Genomic DNA, 19,332 nt, shown 5'->3' on the forward strand with positions numbered 1-19,332 from the left:
GAAAGGTCTTGACCCAGCCCGAGGAGGTGCACATCATTACTAATAAGCACCTATACCTTTGACCTGGTTTCACTTCTGCAAAGTCCATTGTTAAGATTTTAAAAGAGGCAGTTTCTTTGTGTTGGATGCTGGCCGGGGCCTGGGGTTCCTGGAAGGGGTTGCTTTCAGTGCAGGTTTGGCATCAGCTGCCAACAGTGGTGCAGAGCGAGGCCATCTGGGCAATGTAGCAGTATTTTCTGAGCAGGGCCTGTAAAGCAGTATTTTTTTCCCAAGTGGGTGAGCTGGTGGCATTGTTGAACAAGCGTGTAGGTGGCCCCCTCTGGGATGAAGATCCAGTCATCCGGGAGTAGCCAGCCCCCCTCTGGGGTCTGGTGTCCCTCCCCTTCCTCACCTACTCCTGCTTCCCCCGGGTACAGTTCAGTCTTTCAATGCATTGTTTTAAAAGGGATGAGGCACCATTGGTGGGACTGTAGCTTGAGGCCCCCCTTGGTTGCCTGTCGAGCCGCCCCATCGGGCAGTGCATTTTCCCCAGCAACAGCATCTGTTTTCCTCTGATGCTCCCAACAGCGCATGACAGCGACCCTGCCTGGCCTCCAGACTGCTTCCAGCAGTTGAAGGATTTTCCTTTTTTTTTTTTCCTGCAGTCAGGAGTCCCTTCTCCTTATAAATTGCTCCATGTGTATGTACAGCAGTGAATGCATACTCAGAGTTAGTGCAAATATTCACCGTTTGTCAGAGGCCAGTTGTAGGGTTTGAATCAGTGTCCAGAGTTCACTTGCTGAGCAGACCACCCCCTAAGTAGGGGAGCCGCCTTCACTGCTTATTTAGCTGCGGCGACTGTGCACTTAGTAAACCTCTTCTCATTTCTGACAAAACTGCTGCCTTTTGTGTACAGGGTTTGATCTGGACAGGGAAGTGGCTCGTCCTGGATGCTGGGGCAACCGGTACACACCTTCTTGTCGCTTTTGCATAGTTGCACCCAGGAGTTCCTCTTTCGGTTGGCAGGAAAGTGGCAGGATTTAGGAAAAGAGGTGGGGGAGTTTTTTTGTTTGTTTTAAGTTCTTTGGAAGCTGAGTCCAAGTTAATTGAATCCTTAAAATCTGGACACGTAAACCAGGTGGCCCCAGGCGGCCCCGGGCGGTACTGGCAGAAGCGGGGAGTTTCAGGGTGAAGTGTTTCCCCTTTGTGGGGTGGCCTTTCTTGATTGGTTGGGTCTGGTTTTTCAAGGCTGCTACTAACAGGGAATCCTGCAGTTTCATTTGCTTTTTGTTTTCTCCTTGGCAGTTTTTTAAGTTTTTGTTTGATGTCCAGTGCCACCTGGACGACGAAAGCTGCGTTGACCATTCTCTGGCTTTCTGGGGCTTCTGGGTTGAAGGGGGTGTAAATCTTGAAGACTTTGTAAAGTTGCTTATAAAAACTTTCCGGAGGTTCTTCAGGTTTTTGAGTGACAGAGGCTGTTTTGGACATGTTTGTGGGCCGCCTCACTCCTTCCCGTACCCCCAGAGGAGGGCTTCTCGGTACCGCTGAAGGTCAGCCGCCCCTGATCTGTGTGAAAGTCCCAGGCCAGCTGGGCTTCCGGTGCCGCCTCTTGGGCCCCTTCCTCTGGCTCCAAGACACCTGCAGGGCCTGTTCTTATGCCCACTTTCTGGCCTCCTTGGATCTATATCTCTTCTCCGTAGTGAACAGGGTTAGGAGGAGTTGGTGGCAATCATCCCAAGTGGGCGGTGGGTTTGGAAAATGGACTCCATGAGGTCGATAAGAGCCTGAGGTTTCCTGAATATGAAGGGGTGTGGTGCTTCCAGTTTAAAGATCTACAGTTGTGAAAGGCTCATAAAACAGGATTGGCCTCCCGGGTTGGACAGTCCTGTCTGCACTGATCTGGGCTGGGCTCTGTGTTTCACGGAGGAGCATCTGAAGTGCAGGCTGTGCAGACCAAGTTTTCTCGCCAAAGGGGTCTCAGGATCTCCCCTTGGGGGGCTGATGGTTGCGGGGAAACTGAAGGTGGAGGAGTCTCTGGGAGATCTGCCTGTGGAGGCTCGAGGGCAGGGAGATGCCCTGGAATGACTGGAACATACGGCGGGGTAAAGTGTCTTCCTCCCGAGGTCCTTCTAGAATAATAGGCTTTCAAGGTCTGGCCGTCTGAGCTACTAGGACCCTGCTCTGTCCCTGCCTTTCTTTTTTTTTTCTTTTCAAACCTTCAAAAAACCTTTCATTATAAGAGATTCTACATCCATAAGATAAAGGGAATACTATGTGAACAATAAAAATCTCTTGAAAATTAAAAATATAAAATACCTGGAGTGTTTTTATTTATTTATTTATTTATTTTTCCAAATTCTACTCAATTTATTCATTTTTTAAAAAATATTACATTCAAAAAATATGAGGTCCCCATTCACCCCCACCACCCCCACCCCACCACTCCCCCCACAGTAACACTCTCCCCCATCATCATGACACATCCATTGCATCTGGTGAGTACATCTCTGGGCATCAGTGCACCCCATGGCCTGTGGTCCACACCATAGCCCACACTCTCCCACGTTCCATCCAGTGGGCCATGGGAGGACATACAATGTCTGGCACTTGTCCCTGCAGCACCACCCGGGACAACTCCAAGTCCTGAAAATGCCTCCACATCTCATCTCTTCCTCCCATTCCCCACACCCAGCAGCCACCATGGCCATTTTTTCCACACCAATGCCACATTTTCTCGATTATTAACCACAATAGTTCATGAATAGGATATCATTAAGTCCACTCTAATCCTTACTGTATTCCTCCTTCCTGTGGACCTTGGCTTGGTTGTGTCCATTCCACATCTATGTCAAGAGGGGGCTTAGATTCCACATGGATACTGGATGCAATCCTCCTGCTTTTAGTTGTAGGCACTCTAGGCTCCATGGTGTCGTGGTTGACATTCTTCAACTCCATGTTAGATGAGTGTGGTAAGTCCAATAAATCAGAGTGTAGGAGCTGAAGTCTGTTGAGGCTCAGGGCCTGGCTATCATATTGTCAGTCCAGAGATTCAAATCCCCTAGATATATCTTAAACCCCAGCACCAACTACAATTCCAGTAAAGTAGCATGAAAGGCTTGTGAAAAGAGATTCCATCTGAGTCCAGCTCCATCATGCAGAAACACCAGCTCCAAAGAAGGGCCAACTGACATGGCAGTGAACCCCATCTGCCTTGACCATAGAACCTGGGGGTCTCTTTAGTCCTCAAAAGGACCAATACCTGGGGTTGTATCTACTTTATCTGTCTCTGAGACTCTGCTCAGGTGTGCATAAGGGCAATCCTTCTGACAACCTCCAGACTCTTTTTTAGAGACTCATAGCCATATAAACTCATTTGTCCTTTCCATTTCCCTGTTACTTTAGGTCAAACAGTGTTTTTAGCTCCTGTTATTATATGGAGACAGGGATATTCTGCTGGTCCACATTGAACCTTTAATTCAAAGTCATTTTCTAGTTACGTCATCAGCTGGTACTTGGTAGTGATCCCTCGGTGCCAGGAAGGCTCATCCCCGGGTGTCATGTCCCATGCTGGAGGGAAGGCATTGCATTTACATGCTGAGTTTGGCTTCGAGACTTGACCCTGCCTTTCAACACAGAATTGAACCTAAGGGAGCAGGGTTTGGGCAATTTTTAACCAGGAATTGATGTAGGAAAACTGATCAGGGTGACCGGGGGCTTCAGTGACTGCCTGTGAAACTGCATGAACCTTGGTAGACAGGTGAGAGCCTGTCTACACCAAAAGTGGTCACTCCCAACTCACACAAGATCCAGATAGTTCCATATGGACACCATAACTTCTGGAAAAACCTTTCTTGAAGTTTTTTAACATACACTCTAAGACTGTGTGTTTGGACTGTGATGATCCCATCCCTGAACTGGTGTTGCTCGACAAAGGAGAGGGGCCCTCACGAGGCCACTCAGATGCCTGCCTGTCTGCTTCTCTCACGAGAACTTAGGCTGGTCGTAGCTAAGGCATCCATGTGAAGTCTGGATTAGCTTGTTATGCCATATGATGTAGCCGCAGAATGCAGTTTGGGGCCCATGCAGACTCTGTAGCGCAGGCCATGGAGCCACAAACTGAATCAGCAGAGGCAAACCTCTGCAGTCCCCATTCATTTGCTCAATCACTCAGAGGTTACACAGTCCCAGCCAAGGGACTGTCTTATCCTGGAATCTCAAATCATCAGATTTTGGGAGGTAATCAGTCTCCCCTTCCATCTGGAGACAGTCCGGACTGGGACTCAGAACGCTGGGCTTTACCTTTCTGATATCTCCTGATGTTGCTCAATCCACCTCTCCACTGAGTCAGGCTGGGGTGGAGGACACGGCCCACAGGGATCCTTTCCCCGAAGGAGGCCCCATCAAGGGGACAGGTGGTGCTGCCTTGTTCATGTGGAGATTTCTGCTGGCCATGCCCATCAGTCCCAAACCAGAGGCTCAAAGGGCCAGTGTGGTTGGGTTTCCCAGTCAGGGAACCAAATGTCACAGCAAAGCCAGGAGTTCTGAGCCCTAGAAACTCACAACCAGCACTCCAGAAAGGTAGATGAACAGTATTATGCGTGGGTCTAGAGGAGAGTCAATCTCCAAATTCTGTTTCATAGGTCTATATAGGATTTCAGGTGGGATCAGCATAGCTTTTACTCATTGGCTAATGCGTTGCTAGGCAAAAGTTTGCAAGCTGATGGTTAGAGAGGCAGAATGCAGCTGCAAGGTTGCGGGATGATTTACAGAAGCAAGGGGTGAAGGCACTCGTTTGATACCTTTCTTCTAGGCCATGTTTTCACAGGCTGATCTACAGAAACAAGGGGCAGGAGTTAATTATTTGACATTCTTCTGCAAGGCCATGCCCTCACAGGCTAATCCACAGAAGCGGGGGAAGGAGTGACTTGTTAGATATTTTGCAAGGTTATGCTTTTTATTCCTCAACAGAAGAAAGGCATTTATAATCACACACATTGCACTTTTCAGGAGAAATGAGTGTAACTATGAAATGCAATTCAGTGTGCTATATAGTGAGGCTGTTACTGATGAGTGCAGATAGCGTGTGGGAGAGTAAGAAGAGTGAGCATAACCTAGGAAGTCTTCCAGAATTTCCCTAGCTTTGATTAGGTGTTGAAAGAAAATGATGGCATAAATTGGAAGTGAGGAATAGGCAAGTGATTTCCAGTGGAGTGGACAGTGGAAGCCCAGAGGTGTGGGTTATCAAAGAGATGCCCTGGATGTAACAGAGAGGTTTAATTGTGTTAAATGAAACAAGAGTTTGGGCAGAGGATGATGTTTTTGAAGAAACTTGAATACTGGGCTGGAAATCATAGATTTTATTAGATAGAAATTTGAGCCAACATGAGGATGTTTGAGGGAAATTATTTCTGGTGTTCTGTAGAATGTTCTGGAGTGGTGGGAGAATGACGTTGAAGGCATAGCTAGAATATTTTTCATTTTCTAGATTTGGCATAATGAGACTCCAGACAATCATTACAACTATGGAAATGCAAAGAGTGTCATAAAAGTCTGAAATAACACTGTTTGCTTAGCTTGCTTGATTCTCAGATGTCTAGCTATCCAGCAACTTCATATGCTTGAAATGTGTTTCTCTCAAAACAATAGCCCAAGTCTAGTTCAGTATCTCAGATACTGATGCCTTCTATTTTCTCCTTCAACTTTCTTTGCATATATTCCCACCTCTATCTTCACAGCATGTTAAAAGAAGGAGGATGTATGAAACCAAAAGTTTTCTCTTTATGTTTCATTGTCAAAAACCTGGCTATGGAGTGTGTGCATGTGAGAAATTGAGGTTTAACTTTTAGAGTAACTGTGTTAGAGGACACAAAGGAGAAGGAGGTTGGAAATGAAGACACCTACCATGTCTGCCACACCACATAGCAGTTGGGCACAAACATTTATTTCTTTCCATCACAAATCTTTCTAAAATGAATATAATTTTTTTAAAGTAAATATTTACAAAGTCCAAAGAAAAGAAGAGTGGAGGAAACAAAAGATTCAAAGACAAATTTGTAATATAGAAGATAATGATAACCATTTCAGTGGAGTGACTGAAACCTTAGCTTATTTTAATATTCCAATTTTTAGGTTTGCTTAATTCTACAAATGCTGATTTGCTTTAAATTAATTGTAATTAAATATGCTGGCAAATTGATTTGTAAAATAATTACATCAAATTATTCCTAGGAAAAGCACAACCAATATTCTAAATTTTTCATTGAAAACTTGATAATCACTGTGAGAAATTTCTTTGTGGCTGGCACTGAGACAGTAAGCAGCACTCTGAGGTATGGAATTCTGCTCCTGCTGAAGCACCCAGAAGTCACAGGTATGACAATAGAAATGCGCAAGTCATTCTAGTCCTACTGTGGACAAGATTCATTATTTTGGTTTATACTTCCAGCTGTCATATGTTCAGTAGTCCACAGTGGTGACAAAGCCACATTACAACAAAGAGGGTGACTGAATGAGTGGGCATAGGAAAAGTGACAGTTCTCTCAGCTGTGGGCAGACACAGCTGTAATGATGTATCCTAGGAGTAGGTATTTGTTGTTTAGGTGTTCTTCTGGGCCTCTGGTTTGGGTATTTCTTATGAACTCCATACTTACCTACAAACCTAAATTTAGCTCTTGATTTGCCAGGCAATAAGGTACAGAGAGTTGTGTTATGAGTTTCAGGGAAAGTGATGGTTTCTTCCTTTCCCATCAGTGTTTACTTGTGTCTTATCAGCTAAAGTCCAGGAAGAGATTGACCGTGTGGTCGGCAGACACCGGAGTCCCTGCATGCAGGACAGGAACAGCATGCCCTACACGGACGCAGTGGTGCATGAGATCCAGAGATACATTGACCTCCTTCCCACCAGCCTGCCCCATGCTGTGACCCAGGACATTAAGTTCAGAGGATATCTCATCCCCAAGGCGAGTCTTGTTTGTTCTTTGCATCACGCTGATGCCCTTGAAGTATCCATTTGACCAATACAATTGCAGATAATCCCCGTCAGTTCTCCACCACAGAATGAGAGAAGGAATGAGCCATTGTTGGGATATTTTTAGAGGATTGTGGTTTGGGCAGAGGTCTAAGGTCAGGAGCCCACTTCTTAATTTCACTGGGCCCTGAAATATATTGGATATGACAGCTCTTGATAACTTCTTAAATTTCTTTACCTTTTATCTGTCCTTCGTCTGAGCAAGTTGTAAAACATATATACACTATTTACTTTACTTGAGTGACACATAGTTTGTGAGTATGAGCATTAGTTCTAATTTCCACAATTGGAAATATGATGTACTATGGTACAGCTGTGTCATGGAATACTATGCAGCCATTTGGATGATGATCTGGAGCTATCCTAACGGAAATATAAATATCTTCATGCTACACTGTTAATTTAAAAGAGAAGAATATAAAACAGTATGTAAAATATGATCACTTAAAAAATTTCCCCATCATTTTATTTTGAAAATATTATAACAGAGAATTTGAAAGAACTGTACTGTGAAAACCTACCTCTCTACTACTTAGATTCTACAACTAACATTGCATTATATTTGTTTTATCATATATCTATCCATTCCTATATACATCCATAAACATATTAACTTTCAATGCTTTTCAAAGCAGATTGCAGACATTAGTTCATTTTATCCCTAAGCACTTCAACATGTATATCATTTACTACAGTTCGCTATTTGTTTGAGGTTCCTTTTTTTGACTGTTATGGTAAAATGTATATGCCATGAACAAATCACAACTGTACCTATCAATGAATTTTGACAAAACATAGAATGTTCCCACATATCCTGTCTTGGTCAGTCCTTATTCCACCCAATGACTGTTCTGATTATTATTTTTTAAACAAAAGAGCAGTTCTATAATTTCATATACATGGAATTCTACTACACATAATAACATAGCTGCTTGTGTAAGACTTCTTATTCAGGAAAATGATTTTGAGATTCATGCATATTGTTGCATGTATCTAGTTTCTTAGTATTGTTGAGTGGTTTTCTATTGTATAAACATACCACAATTTATTTACCTATTTTCCTGCTGATTGACACCTAGTCTGTCTCCAGTATGGGACCATTTTGAACAAAATCTGTTCTTTTTCAAGTCTTTTTTTTTCTCTTGGGTAATTACCAAGCCTTGAATTTCTGGACCACAGAAAAGTGTTATGTTTAGTTTTGTAAGAATATTCCAGGAAATTTTCCTAAATGGTTGTACCATTTTATACTTCAAAAGTATATATGAGAGTTCTGGTTGTTCCTCATCCTTACCGGTATTTGATGTTGTCTTTCAGATATTAATTATTCTGGCCAGTGTGTAGTGGCATTTTACTGAGGTTTAATTTCTATTTCCCTAAGGTGTAATGACGTTAAACACTTTTTCACATGCTTATTGGACATTTGCATTATGTTTCTTTGAGAGTCTCTTCACCATTTTTAATTGGTTGTCTTTTTATAATTGAGTTTGAGAGATTTTTATGTATCTTAGATACCAACCATTTCTTAAATATGTTGTGTAAATATTTTCTCCCTATTTGTAGTTTACCTATTTTTAAATCTTATTCTTGTTTGTAATTTCTATCAAATTACTGAAATTTTGATTTTTTAAATATTGCTTTCCTGATTTCCTTTGGTTTTTGTCCATTAAATTTTTTTTACCATATCAGTTGTATTAATACATATTAATAAAGCATAAATCCATTCAAAAAGTACAATCAATGGTATTCAGTATAATCACATATTTATGCATTCATCGTTTCAGTCATCTTAGAGCACTTTCATTTTTCCAATAATAATAATATTAATAAACAAAATCTAAGAAACAAAACTCATCACCTTTTAATCTCTCTATGCTTCACCTACTGTACATAGCTGCTATAGTTTTTCCTTCTCTCTAGTATATTTGTGTGTATAATTTATAAAAACAGCCTTATATATGTAGTATCAACCAATTTTGTTTTACATGAGGTTTCACTTTCTTCTACAGACCCATGTTATAGTGTTTAGCTTTCCTTCTACTAATATACATCACCTTAGACTTCCTCTTTCAATCACTACCATAATCATATGACTAGCTCTGCTAGTTACAAACACCATGATGTGCTTTCTCCATTTCTATTCATTTCCGAAGATTTACAAATAACCTTCTTTTTTACCATTTCTGCACAGATTAACCCTCAGCTTTTCATTCTCTACTCTCATTTTATTTTCTGGTGACCTATATTCTAATTATTAACTACATGAGTTTACATTATATTTTTAGTCCATAATACACAATCATAGAGTATTTGTCTTTTTGTGTCTGGCTTGGTTCACTCAACACAACATCCTCCAAGTTCATCCATGTTGTCATATGCTTCGTGACTTCTTCATTTCTTCTTACTGTTGCATAATATTCCATCATGTGAATACACCACAGTTTGTTTATCCATTCATCAGCCAATGGACACCTGGGTTGTTTCCATTTTGGCAATCATGAATAATGACGCTATGAACATTGGTGTGCAGATACCTGTTTGTGTCACTGCTCTCAGTTCTTCTGTGTATATACCTAGTAACAGTATTGCTGGGTCACATGGCAAGTCTATATTCAACTTCCTTAGGAACTGCCAAACAATCCTCCACAGTGGCTGTACCATTCTACATTCCCACCAACAGTGAACAAGCACTCCTATCTCTCCACATCCTCTCCAACTTTTACAGTTTCCCATTTTTTAATAGTGGCCAATTTCATAGGTGTGAAATGGTATCCCATTGCCGTTTTGATTTTTCATTTCCCTAATCTCTAGTGATGTTGAACAATTTTTCATGTGTTTCTTAGCCATTTCTATTTCTTCTTTAGACAATTGTCTTTTCAAGGCTTTTGCCCACTTTTTAATTGGGTAGTTTGTCTTTTTTATTGTTGAATTGTATGATCCCTTTCTATATCATGGATATTAAACCCTTACTGGATCTGTGATTGCCAAATATTTTCTCCCACTGAGTTGGATGCCTTTACACCCTTTTGACAAAGAGCTTTGAGGTGCAAAAGTGTTTAATTTTGAGGGGGTCCCATTTATCTATTTTCTTTTTTGTTGCTTGTGCTTTGGGTGTAAGGTTTAAGAAACTACTGCCTACCACAAGATCTTGAAGATATTTTTGTGTACTTTCTTCTAGGATTTTTATAGTATTGCTTTTATATTTAGGTCCTTAATCCATTTTGAGTCAATTTTTGTATAAGGTGTGAGAGAGGGGTCCTCTTTCTTTCTTTTGGATATGGCTATGGAGTTCTCCCAGCACTTTTTGTTGAATTTGTTGAATAGACTGTTCTGGCCCAGCTGGGAGGGCTTGACCACCTTGTCCAAAATCGCTTGGTTATAGATGTGAGGGTCTATTTCTGAGTTCTCAGTTCGGTTCCATTGGTCAATCTGTCTGTCTTTAAGCCAGTACCATGCTATTTTTACCACTGTAGCTAAGTGTTATGCTTTAAAGTCTGGAAGTGACATTCCTCCAACTTTGTTATTTTTTAAAAATTTATTTTATTATTATTTTTGATTTTTAGGTACTGGGGGTAGGGGATTGAAACCAGGACTTCATATGTGGGTATCCAGCCTTCAACCACTGAGCCACATAGGCTTCCTTGTCTTGTTTTTTTTTTTTTTTTTTCATTTATTTTGCTTGTTGCTTGTTTTTGTTTTTTTCAGGAGGCACTGGGAACTGAACCTGGGACCTTCCATGTGGGAGGCAGGTGTTTAACATCTTGAGCCACATCCACTCCCACTTTGTTCTTTTTAAAGTCATTTTTGACTCTTTGGGGCCCCTTACCCTTCCAAATAAATTTGATAATTGGTTTTTCCATTTCTGCAAAAAAAGGCTGTTGGGTTTTTTAAAAATTGGATTGCAGTGAATCTGTAAATCAGTTTAACAATATTTAGTCTTCCAGTCCATGAACACAGAATGTCCTTTCATTTATTTAAGTCTTCTCTGGTTTCTTTTAGTAATGTTTTACAGTTTTCAGAATATAGGCCCTTCATGTCTTTGGTTAAGTTTATTCCTAAATATTTGATTATTTTAATTGCTATAATAAATGGATTTTTTTTCTGATTTCCTCCTCAGATTGCACATCAGTAGTGTATAGAAATGCTGTTGATTTTTATGTATTAATCTTGCATTTTCTGCCACTTTGCTGAACTTGTCCATTAGTTCTAGTAGCTTTCTTGTGGATTTTTCAGGAGATTATTAATATAGGATCATATCATCAGCAAATAGTGAAAGTTTTACTTCTTCCTTTCCTATGTGGGTGTCTTTTATTTCTTTATCTAGCTTAATTACCTAGTACAATATTGAATAACAGTGGTGACAGTGAGCATCCTTGTCTTATTCCTAATCTGAGTGGGAAAGCTTTCAGTCTGTTACCATTGAGTACAATGTTAGTTGTAGGTTTTTCATATACATACTTTAGCATATTGTTAAAGCTTCCTTTGATTCCTGTATTTTGGAGTGTTTTTTTAAAAAATTTATTAAGAAAAGATGCTTTATACTATCAAATGCCTTTTCTTCATCAATTAAGATGATCATAGGATTTTTCTTCTTCAATTTATCAATGTGGTTTATTATACTAGCTGATTTTTTTCTTTTTTTTTAAGATTTATGTATGTATGTATGTATGTATGTATGTATGTATGTGTGTGTGTATGTATTTATTTATCTCCCCTCCCCACCCTGGTTGTCTGTTCTCTGTGTCTATTTGCTGCATCTTTCTTCTTTGTCTGCTTCTGTTGTTGTCAGTGGCACGGGAATCTGTGTGTCTTTTTGTTGCATCATCTTGTGTTAGCTCTCCTTGTGGGCAGCACCATTCTTAGGCAGGCTGCAATTTCTTTCACGCTGGATGGCTCTCCTTATGGGGCGCACTCCTTTGCGTGTGGGGATCCCCTACACGGGGGACACCCCTACATGGCACAGCACTCCTTGCCCGCATCAGCACTGTGCATGGGCCAGCTCCACATGGGTCAAGGAGGCCTGGGGTTTGAACCTTGGACCTCCCATGTGGTAGACAGACGCCCTAACCACTGGGCCAAGTCTGCTTCCCTAGTTGATTTCTTGTGTTGAATCACCCTTGCATAAGCTGGGATAAAACCCATTGATCATGGTATATTATTCTTTTAATGTGCCTTTGGATTCTGTCTGCAAGTATTTTGTTGAGGATTTTTGCATCCATATTCATTAGACATATTGGTCTGCAATTTTCTTTTTTTGTAGTATCTTTATCTAGTTTTGGTATTAGAGTGATGTTGGCTTCATAGAATGAGTTCGGTAGCAATCTTTCTTGTTCAAATCTTTTGGAAAAGCTTGAGCAAGATTGGTATTAGATTATCTTTGAATGATTGGTAAAAATCACCTATGAAGTCATCTGGTCCTGGACTTTTCATCTTTGGGAGGATTTTGATGTCTGTTTTAAGCTCTTCACTTGTGATTAGTTTGTTAAGGTCTTCTGTATTTTCTAGTGTCTGTGTAGGGGCTCATGTGTTTCTAGGAATTTGTCCATCTTCTCTACATTGTTCAGTATTTTGACACTAAGTTGTTCATAGTATCTTCTTATGGTCTTTCTTTTTCATGCGGGGTCAGTGGTAATGTTCCCCTCTCATTTCTGATTTTATTTATTTGCGTCTTCCTCTTTTATTCTTTGTCAGTCTATATAAGGATTCTTTCTTCTCAAAGAACCAACTTTTGGTTTTGTTGATTCTATTTTTTTTGTTGTTCTCAATTTCATTTATTTCTGCTCTGACTTTACTATTTCTTTCCTTCAGCTTGGTTTGGGATTAGTTTGGTGTTTTCTAGTTCTGCCAGGTATATAGTTAGATTTTGTATTTTAGCTCTTTCTTAATGTAAGCTTTGATGGCTACTAATTTCCCTCTCAGCACTGCCTTTGTGGTGTCCCATAGCTTTTGATATGTTGTGTTCTCATTTCCATTCATCTCAAGATATTTGCTGAATTCTCTTGCAACTTATTCTTTGTCCCACTGATTATTTAAGAGTGTGTAGTTTAGTCTCCATATATTTATGAATTTTCTTGTCCATTATTGATTTTTGACTTTATTCCATCATGATCAGAGAAAATGTTTTCTATAATTTCAAACTTTTAAAACCTATTGAGACTTGTCTTGTGACCCAACATGTGTTTATCTTGGAGAAGTATCCATGAGCACTTGAAAAGAATGTATATCCTGCTGGTTTAGGGTGCAATGCTCTATAGATGTCTTTCAGGTCTAATTCATTTAAATCATATTGTTCAAGTTCTCTGTTTATTTATCCTCTGTCCAGATGTTCTATCCAATACTGAGAATAGTGCATTGAAGTCTCCAATTATTATTGTAGAAACATCTATTTCTCCCTTCAGCTTTACCAGTGTGTGCATCATGTATATTTGGGTACTCATGTTAGGTGCATAGTATTTAGTGTAGTTATTTCTTCTTGGTCAATTTCCTTTTTTAAAAATATGTAATGACCTTCTTCCCTTATAACAGCTTTGCTTTTAAAATCTATTTTGTCTGGTATTAGTATTGCTAGTCTAGCTCTTTTTTGGTTACTATTTGCATGGAATGTAATTTTCCAACCTTTCACTTTTAACCTGGTTGTGTCCTTACATCTGAGGGTCTCTTGAAGACACCATATAATTGGCTCATATTTTTTTATCCACTCATTCAGTCTATGTCTTTTGATTGGGTGTCCAAGAAATTAACATTCAATGTTATTAGTGCAAAGGCTTACTTAATTCATCCATTTTTTTCTTTGACTCTCTATTGTCATAGCATTCATTGTTGGCTTTTTATGCTTTAATTTACCCTTCCTAATAATCTTCATTTCCATACTCTCTGCCAAGTCTCTCACCCTTGTTTTTTCTTTTCAGACTATATCACTCCCTTTAATTTCTCTTATAATTCTGGTTTTTAGCAACATATTCTGTCAGTTATTTTTTGTCTGTGAAATCCCTCCCTCCCCCCTTTGAATGCAATCTCATTTTCTTTAATTAAAAATTTTAAAAAAGGATTTATTTTATTTATTTATTTATCCCCACTCACTCTTTGTTTCCATAGGAGGCACTGGGAACTGATCCTGGGACCTCCAATGTGGGAGGAAGGTGCTTAATTGCTTATGCCACCTCTGCTCCTTGCTTTGTTATGTCTTCATTATGTTTCCCTGGTGTCTCTTTCTATGCCATCTTGAGTCAGCTCACTAAACCTTCCCTTCACACCAGCTTGTTGTCTTCTTTAGGAGGCACAGGGAGCTGAACTAGGGACTTCCCATGTGGTAGGTGGAAGCCCAATCACTTGAATCACATCAAACTCATTTTGAAGGACAGTTTTGCCAGATACAGAATTCTTGGTTGGCAGTTTTTCTTTTTTCAGTACCTTAAATATATCATACCACTTTCTTCTCCCTCCATGGTTTCTGATAAGAGTTCAGCACTTAATCCTTGTATGTGATGCTTTGCTTCTCTCTTGCTGCTTTCAGAATCCTCTCTTTATCTCTGATATTTGTCATTCTGAATAGTATGTATCTCGGGGTACTCTATTTGGATTTATTATTTGGGGTGCATTGTCCTTCTTGGATATTGATATTTGTGTCTTTCATAAGGGTTGGGAAATTTTTGATCATTATTTCCTCTAATATTATTTTGTACCTTTTCCATTCTCTTCTCCTTCTGAGACACCGATAATGCATATGATTGTGTATTTCATATTGTCATTCAATTCCCTAAGACTCTGCTCCATTTTTCTTTTTCTCTTCTGTCTCTGTTCTCTTGTATTTTCCAGTTAAGATGTTCTGCCATCAAAATCACTAATTCTGTCTTTGAGCAATTAAAATCTGTTCTTATGTGCCTCTAATGCATTTTGAATCTCATCTATCATGTCTTCTATTTCCATAAAGTCTGTTATTTTTCTTTGCAGGCTTTCAAATTGTTCTTTATGCTCACCCAGTGTCTTCTTAATATCCTTTATCTCTTTAGTCACATATTTAAAGAATTTTTTGAATTGATTTAGGAGAGTGTGTGATTATCATTGATTAATTCTCTTAAATCCTGTGTCTGTTCAGGATATTTGGTTGGGCCATCTCTTCCTGTTTCCTAGTATGGCTTATATTTTTTTGATGATGTCTAGGCATCTGAATATGTTGTTGAATTACTCTGATGGCAAATTTCTCTCTTTTGCCTATTTTTTCCCCACATATCTTTTTTGATAAATTTTTCAACTTATTCTAAGTCTTTAAAATTGCCCTGCTTAGGTTATCAAAATCTGGCCAAGGACTCACTAATAGTGTGCAGATTTTCTCCCAGGAGTTAGTTAAGATAGAGAAAGACTCAAAAGCAGTTTTTTTTCATGTAGTTTCCAGGCCAGCAGCCAGCAGATGATGCTTGTTGGTGCACCTTTCCATGGAAGTGTTTCTGTCTCTAATTCATAGCAGGCACTTCTGACTGAACTCACTGAAGAAAATCTCCCTGACTGCCCTTCCTCCTTTTCCCTTGTAACAGCTGACAGGAAGGAAGATGTCTGCTCCCCTCTTAGTCAGCTGCAGTGAGCCATGGGTTTTACTCCAGCTTAATATCTTGGGGGCGGGGAAGGGAAGTCCTTCCTGGATACTGTGGTGGTCTGGTAAGTCATGTTTCTTGTTTTGGATTCTTCCTCTCTCTGTCCCTCACCCTCCTGAGAGTTGTACAACACTGCCCTGGTCTGCTGACCCCCAAAGCCAGTCTCTTATACAGGTTTTGGCTCTTTCTCTGCCTTGTCTAATGCCATCTTCCCATAATCCCTATCCTTATTTTTAAAAACAGCATCTTTTGGCAGACAATTTTAATTTGAGGAAAGTCTAATTAATCAATTTTTGCCTTTATAGTTATTGCTTATTCTGTCCTAAGATACTCTTTTCTATGGCTAAGTCACAAACATGTTCCCTAATGATGTCTTCTTGAATGTTATAGGTTTATGCTTTATGTTTAGGTCCATCTTGAATTAACTTTTGTGTATGGTGTAAAGTATGAGCTGATATACTTTTTAAAGATATGGATATCCAATTGTTTTGGCACCATTTGGTGAAAGACATTTTCCATATTGGATTTCTTATTCACCTTTGTTAAAATTCAAAGGATCATTTAAGTAAGGGTCAGATTAATTATAAACTATAATTAGTATGTGATTTTATAGAAATCACTTAATCTTGGGAAGGGGAAATTAGAGCTTTGGGAATTTCCACTATATTGTAGTCAGGGTACCTGGGATATAGTTTGGGCTCTGGTACTTAATTGTTCTGTGTGGTTGGGAACACCAATTCCTCTCCTTGGAAATAGGTTTCCTAACCTATTAATTAAGGATATTGGACTAGTTGTTTGAATTGATACCTCCTACTCTATGTGTTCTTTTTTTTTTCTCTTTTTTTATGAGCATTTATTTTCTTTATTGTATTTTTTTGAAGATACATAAATCACAAAAAATGTTACATGAAAAAATATAAGAGGTTCCCACATACCCAACACTCTACCCCACCCCCACTCCTCCCACATCTACAACCTCCTTCATCAGTTCTGTACATCCATTACATCCATTGCATTTGGTGAATACAACTTAGAGCACTGCTGCACCGCATGGATTATAGTTCACATTGTAGTTTACACTCTCCCTTAGTACATTCAGTGGTTAATGGCAGGATATATAATGCCCAGCATCTGTCCCTGCAATATCATTTAGGAAAACTCCAAGTCCCAAAAATGCCTCCACATCACCTCTCTTCTTCCCTCTCCCTGCCCTCAGCAACTACTGTGGCCACTTTCTCCACATCAGTGCTACAGTTTCTTCCATTACTAGTCACAATAGTTCTATGGTAGGATACCAGTAAGCCCACTCTAATCCATATTTTATTCCTCCATCCTGTGGACCCTTGGACAGTGATATCCACTCCACCTCTATATCGAGAGGGGGCTTAGATCCCACATGGATGATGGATGTGATTCTCCTGCTTGAACTTGTAGGCATTCTTGGTTCCCTGGTGTGTGGTTGACCAGCTTCACCTCCCTGTTAGCTGACCTGGGATGTGTTCTTTATAATGAAGTTTCCCTGTTCATGCCAGGGTACAACTATTTTAACATCACTGACATCTGTCCTGCATGACAACAAAGAATTCCCCAACCCAGATCAGTTTGATCCTGGCCACTTCCTGGATGAAAGTGGAAACTTCAAAAAGAGTGACTACTTCATGGCTTTCTCAGCAGGTAAGACTAATTTGTTTCCATCTGGGATAAATCATTTCTATGAGAAAAGAAAGTCTTGCTGTTTGCAGGTTGTCAGAACTGCTCTCTGTAGTGTCCCTAAGCACCACACCAAATTCCCAAACTCTTTTCTACTTCATGACACATCTCATTATATGACCAGATCAGTAGTACTTTGTGGCCTCACCCTATTTCTTCCAAAAGTGAGGCAGCTGGAGTTTGGAGTAACTCCACTCTGTCTCCAAGTAATCTTCCCAGAAGCTCAACACTGTTAAGACTTACTTTGCTTGCTCTGAGAGATAGCCCTCCCATCAACACTTTATTTAGACACTTCTATGTGGCTGCCCTAGGCTAAGCTTTAGGTATGATCAGAACCTTCCTTCAAGGCACTAGGGTCAGACAAGCTTTGGTAGTATAGCAGGATACTTGTGATTATTTCAAAGCCCTGAAATGTTCCACCAACCATAATCATCCAGCCTGGATATTGGAGCATCCACCTCCACAGTGAATTCTGTGCCCTGAATCTTTGACCTTGGAGTTTCCTTTATTCCATGGCATTTGATGCTTGATTTGGGCATGGTGTTGTGGATATCAGGATGACTAGGACAGGGTTCTACCCTCAGGAGCCATATTCCAGCAAGGGAGAAAGATAAATTAAGAGAATTATGTCTCAGGCTGATCTATGCTTCAGTGAAAACATTAATGTGATGCTGAAGAAACTCAGAGAAGGAGAAAGTCTAGTGCCAGAGGGATTCAGAGAATTTGAACACAGGACATGAAATTTGTACTGGGTTCTGAAGGTAGTGTAGGATTTTTTTCAGGTAGACGCAGAAATAGTGCATCTCAATGAAAGGGAACAGGATGAGAATAAGCTTAAAATCATATGTGTTTTGGAATTGGTGCACACTGGGTGTGGCTGTACCTGAGAGTAGAGGGCGGGAAGGATGGAAGGGAAGAGTATGGGCAGAAGACAAGGGAAAGAACGTGAAGGGTCTTAAAATTTGAATACAATCCTATAGGGCAAGCCACAAGAGCCATATAAAGTCTTTAAGTGGGGGAGTTGAGTATTCTGACATATGCTTTTAAAAAATACATGAGCAGAATCAACCTTTTGCTAAAATCTGTACTAAAAGTAGAAAGAGAAACATAATTTTGCACCCCCCCCCTTTGTCTCCTCCTCCTCCATCCCTTTGACAGATCAATATGTGGGTCATTCTGGAAAATACAAATATCAAAAAGCCAAACAGTTTCAATGTTGAATGTTTTCTGAAATTCTTCTTACTAAGCAAGCACTCAATAAATATCATTGAAGGTAAGGATAGGAAGTACATACTTTCATCCATCCATCCATCCATCCATCCACCCACATATCCACTCACCCTCTCACCCAATCATTCTTAAAATAGTTATGGGTTATTCACTCTGTGCCATTTCAGAAACATGATTCAAAGAGAACCTAAATGTTGTGGGTTTTATTTTGTCTTTCCAGGAAAAAGAGTTTGTGCTGGAGAAAGCTTGGCCCGCATGGAGCTGTTTTTATTCCTGACTACCATTTTACAGAATTTTACCCTGAAATCTCTGGTTGACCCAAGGGACCTTGACACCACCTCAATTACTCAGGGGTTTGCCTCAGTGCCTCCCTTCTACAAGCTCTGCTTCGTTCCTGCCTGAAAAGGGCAGACTGACTCTTCCTGTGTTGTTGCCTGCAACTCTCTCACCTCTGGGACATCATGCTTCCCACCACCTGGGACACCTCTGAAATCTTTTCTTGTCCTATTTCTTCTCATCATTAAATATACAGTGAAAATTTCACCTTCATTAATGAGTTTCTTGGTTTCCACTGCCCAAAGTTACTTCCTATCCTCCGGTCTCTGCTTGTATGTTCGAAACCATTTTTCTTACTACTTTGCTGACTTGGAGTCCCCTTAAGTTATTGGAAGTTTAGGCTTAAGAGTAAGAGTAAAGGTTTAAAGGAATAGCTCCAACTATTAAGGGAATATTGAGAGGTTAGAAAATATCAAGAAAGGTATTCTAAGATATTTTGCTCTGCATTAATAATTCACCCATTCC

General features: G+C 39.9%; 1 protein-coding gene across 1 annotated transcript in view; it reads left to right on the forward strand.

Moving 5' to 3' along the window:
• LOC101433204 (cytochrome P450 2C19-like) overlaps positions 1-19,080 on the forward strand; it is a 32,547-nt gene extending 13,467 nt beyond the window's left edge. The window contains exons 6-9 of the mRNA XM_004482222.3: positions 6,208-6,349; positions 6,751-6,938; positions 17,124-17,265; positions 18,752-19,080. Coding sequence (XP_004482279.1) covers positions 6,208-6,349; positions 6,751-6,938; positions 17,124-17,265; positions 18,752-18,933 — 654 coding nt within the window. The 3' untranslated portion in view covers positions 18,934-19,080. The remainder of the gene's footprint in view (positions 1-6,207; positions 6,350-6,750; positions 6,939-17,123; positions 17,266-18,751) is intronic.
• The last annotated feature ends 252 nt before the right edge of the window (positions 19,081-19,332 follow it).

Source organism: Dasypus novemcinctus, chromosome 6 (assembly GCF_030445035.2).
Source record: "Dasypus novemcinctus isolate mDasNov1 chromosome 6, mDasNov1.1.hap2, whole genome shotgun sequence".
In the NCBI taxonomy this organism is placed as follows: domain Eukaryota; kingdom Metazoa; phylum Chordata; class Mammalia; order Cingulata; family Dasypodidae; genus Dasypus; species Dasypus novemcinctus.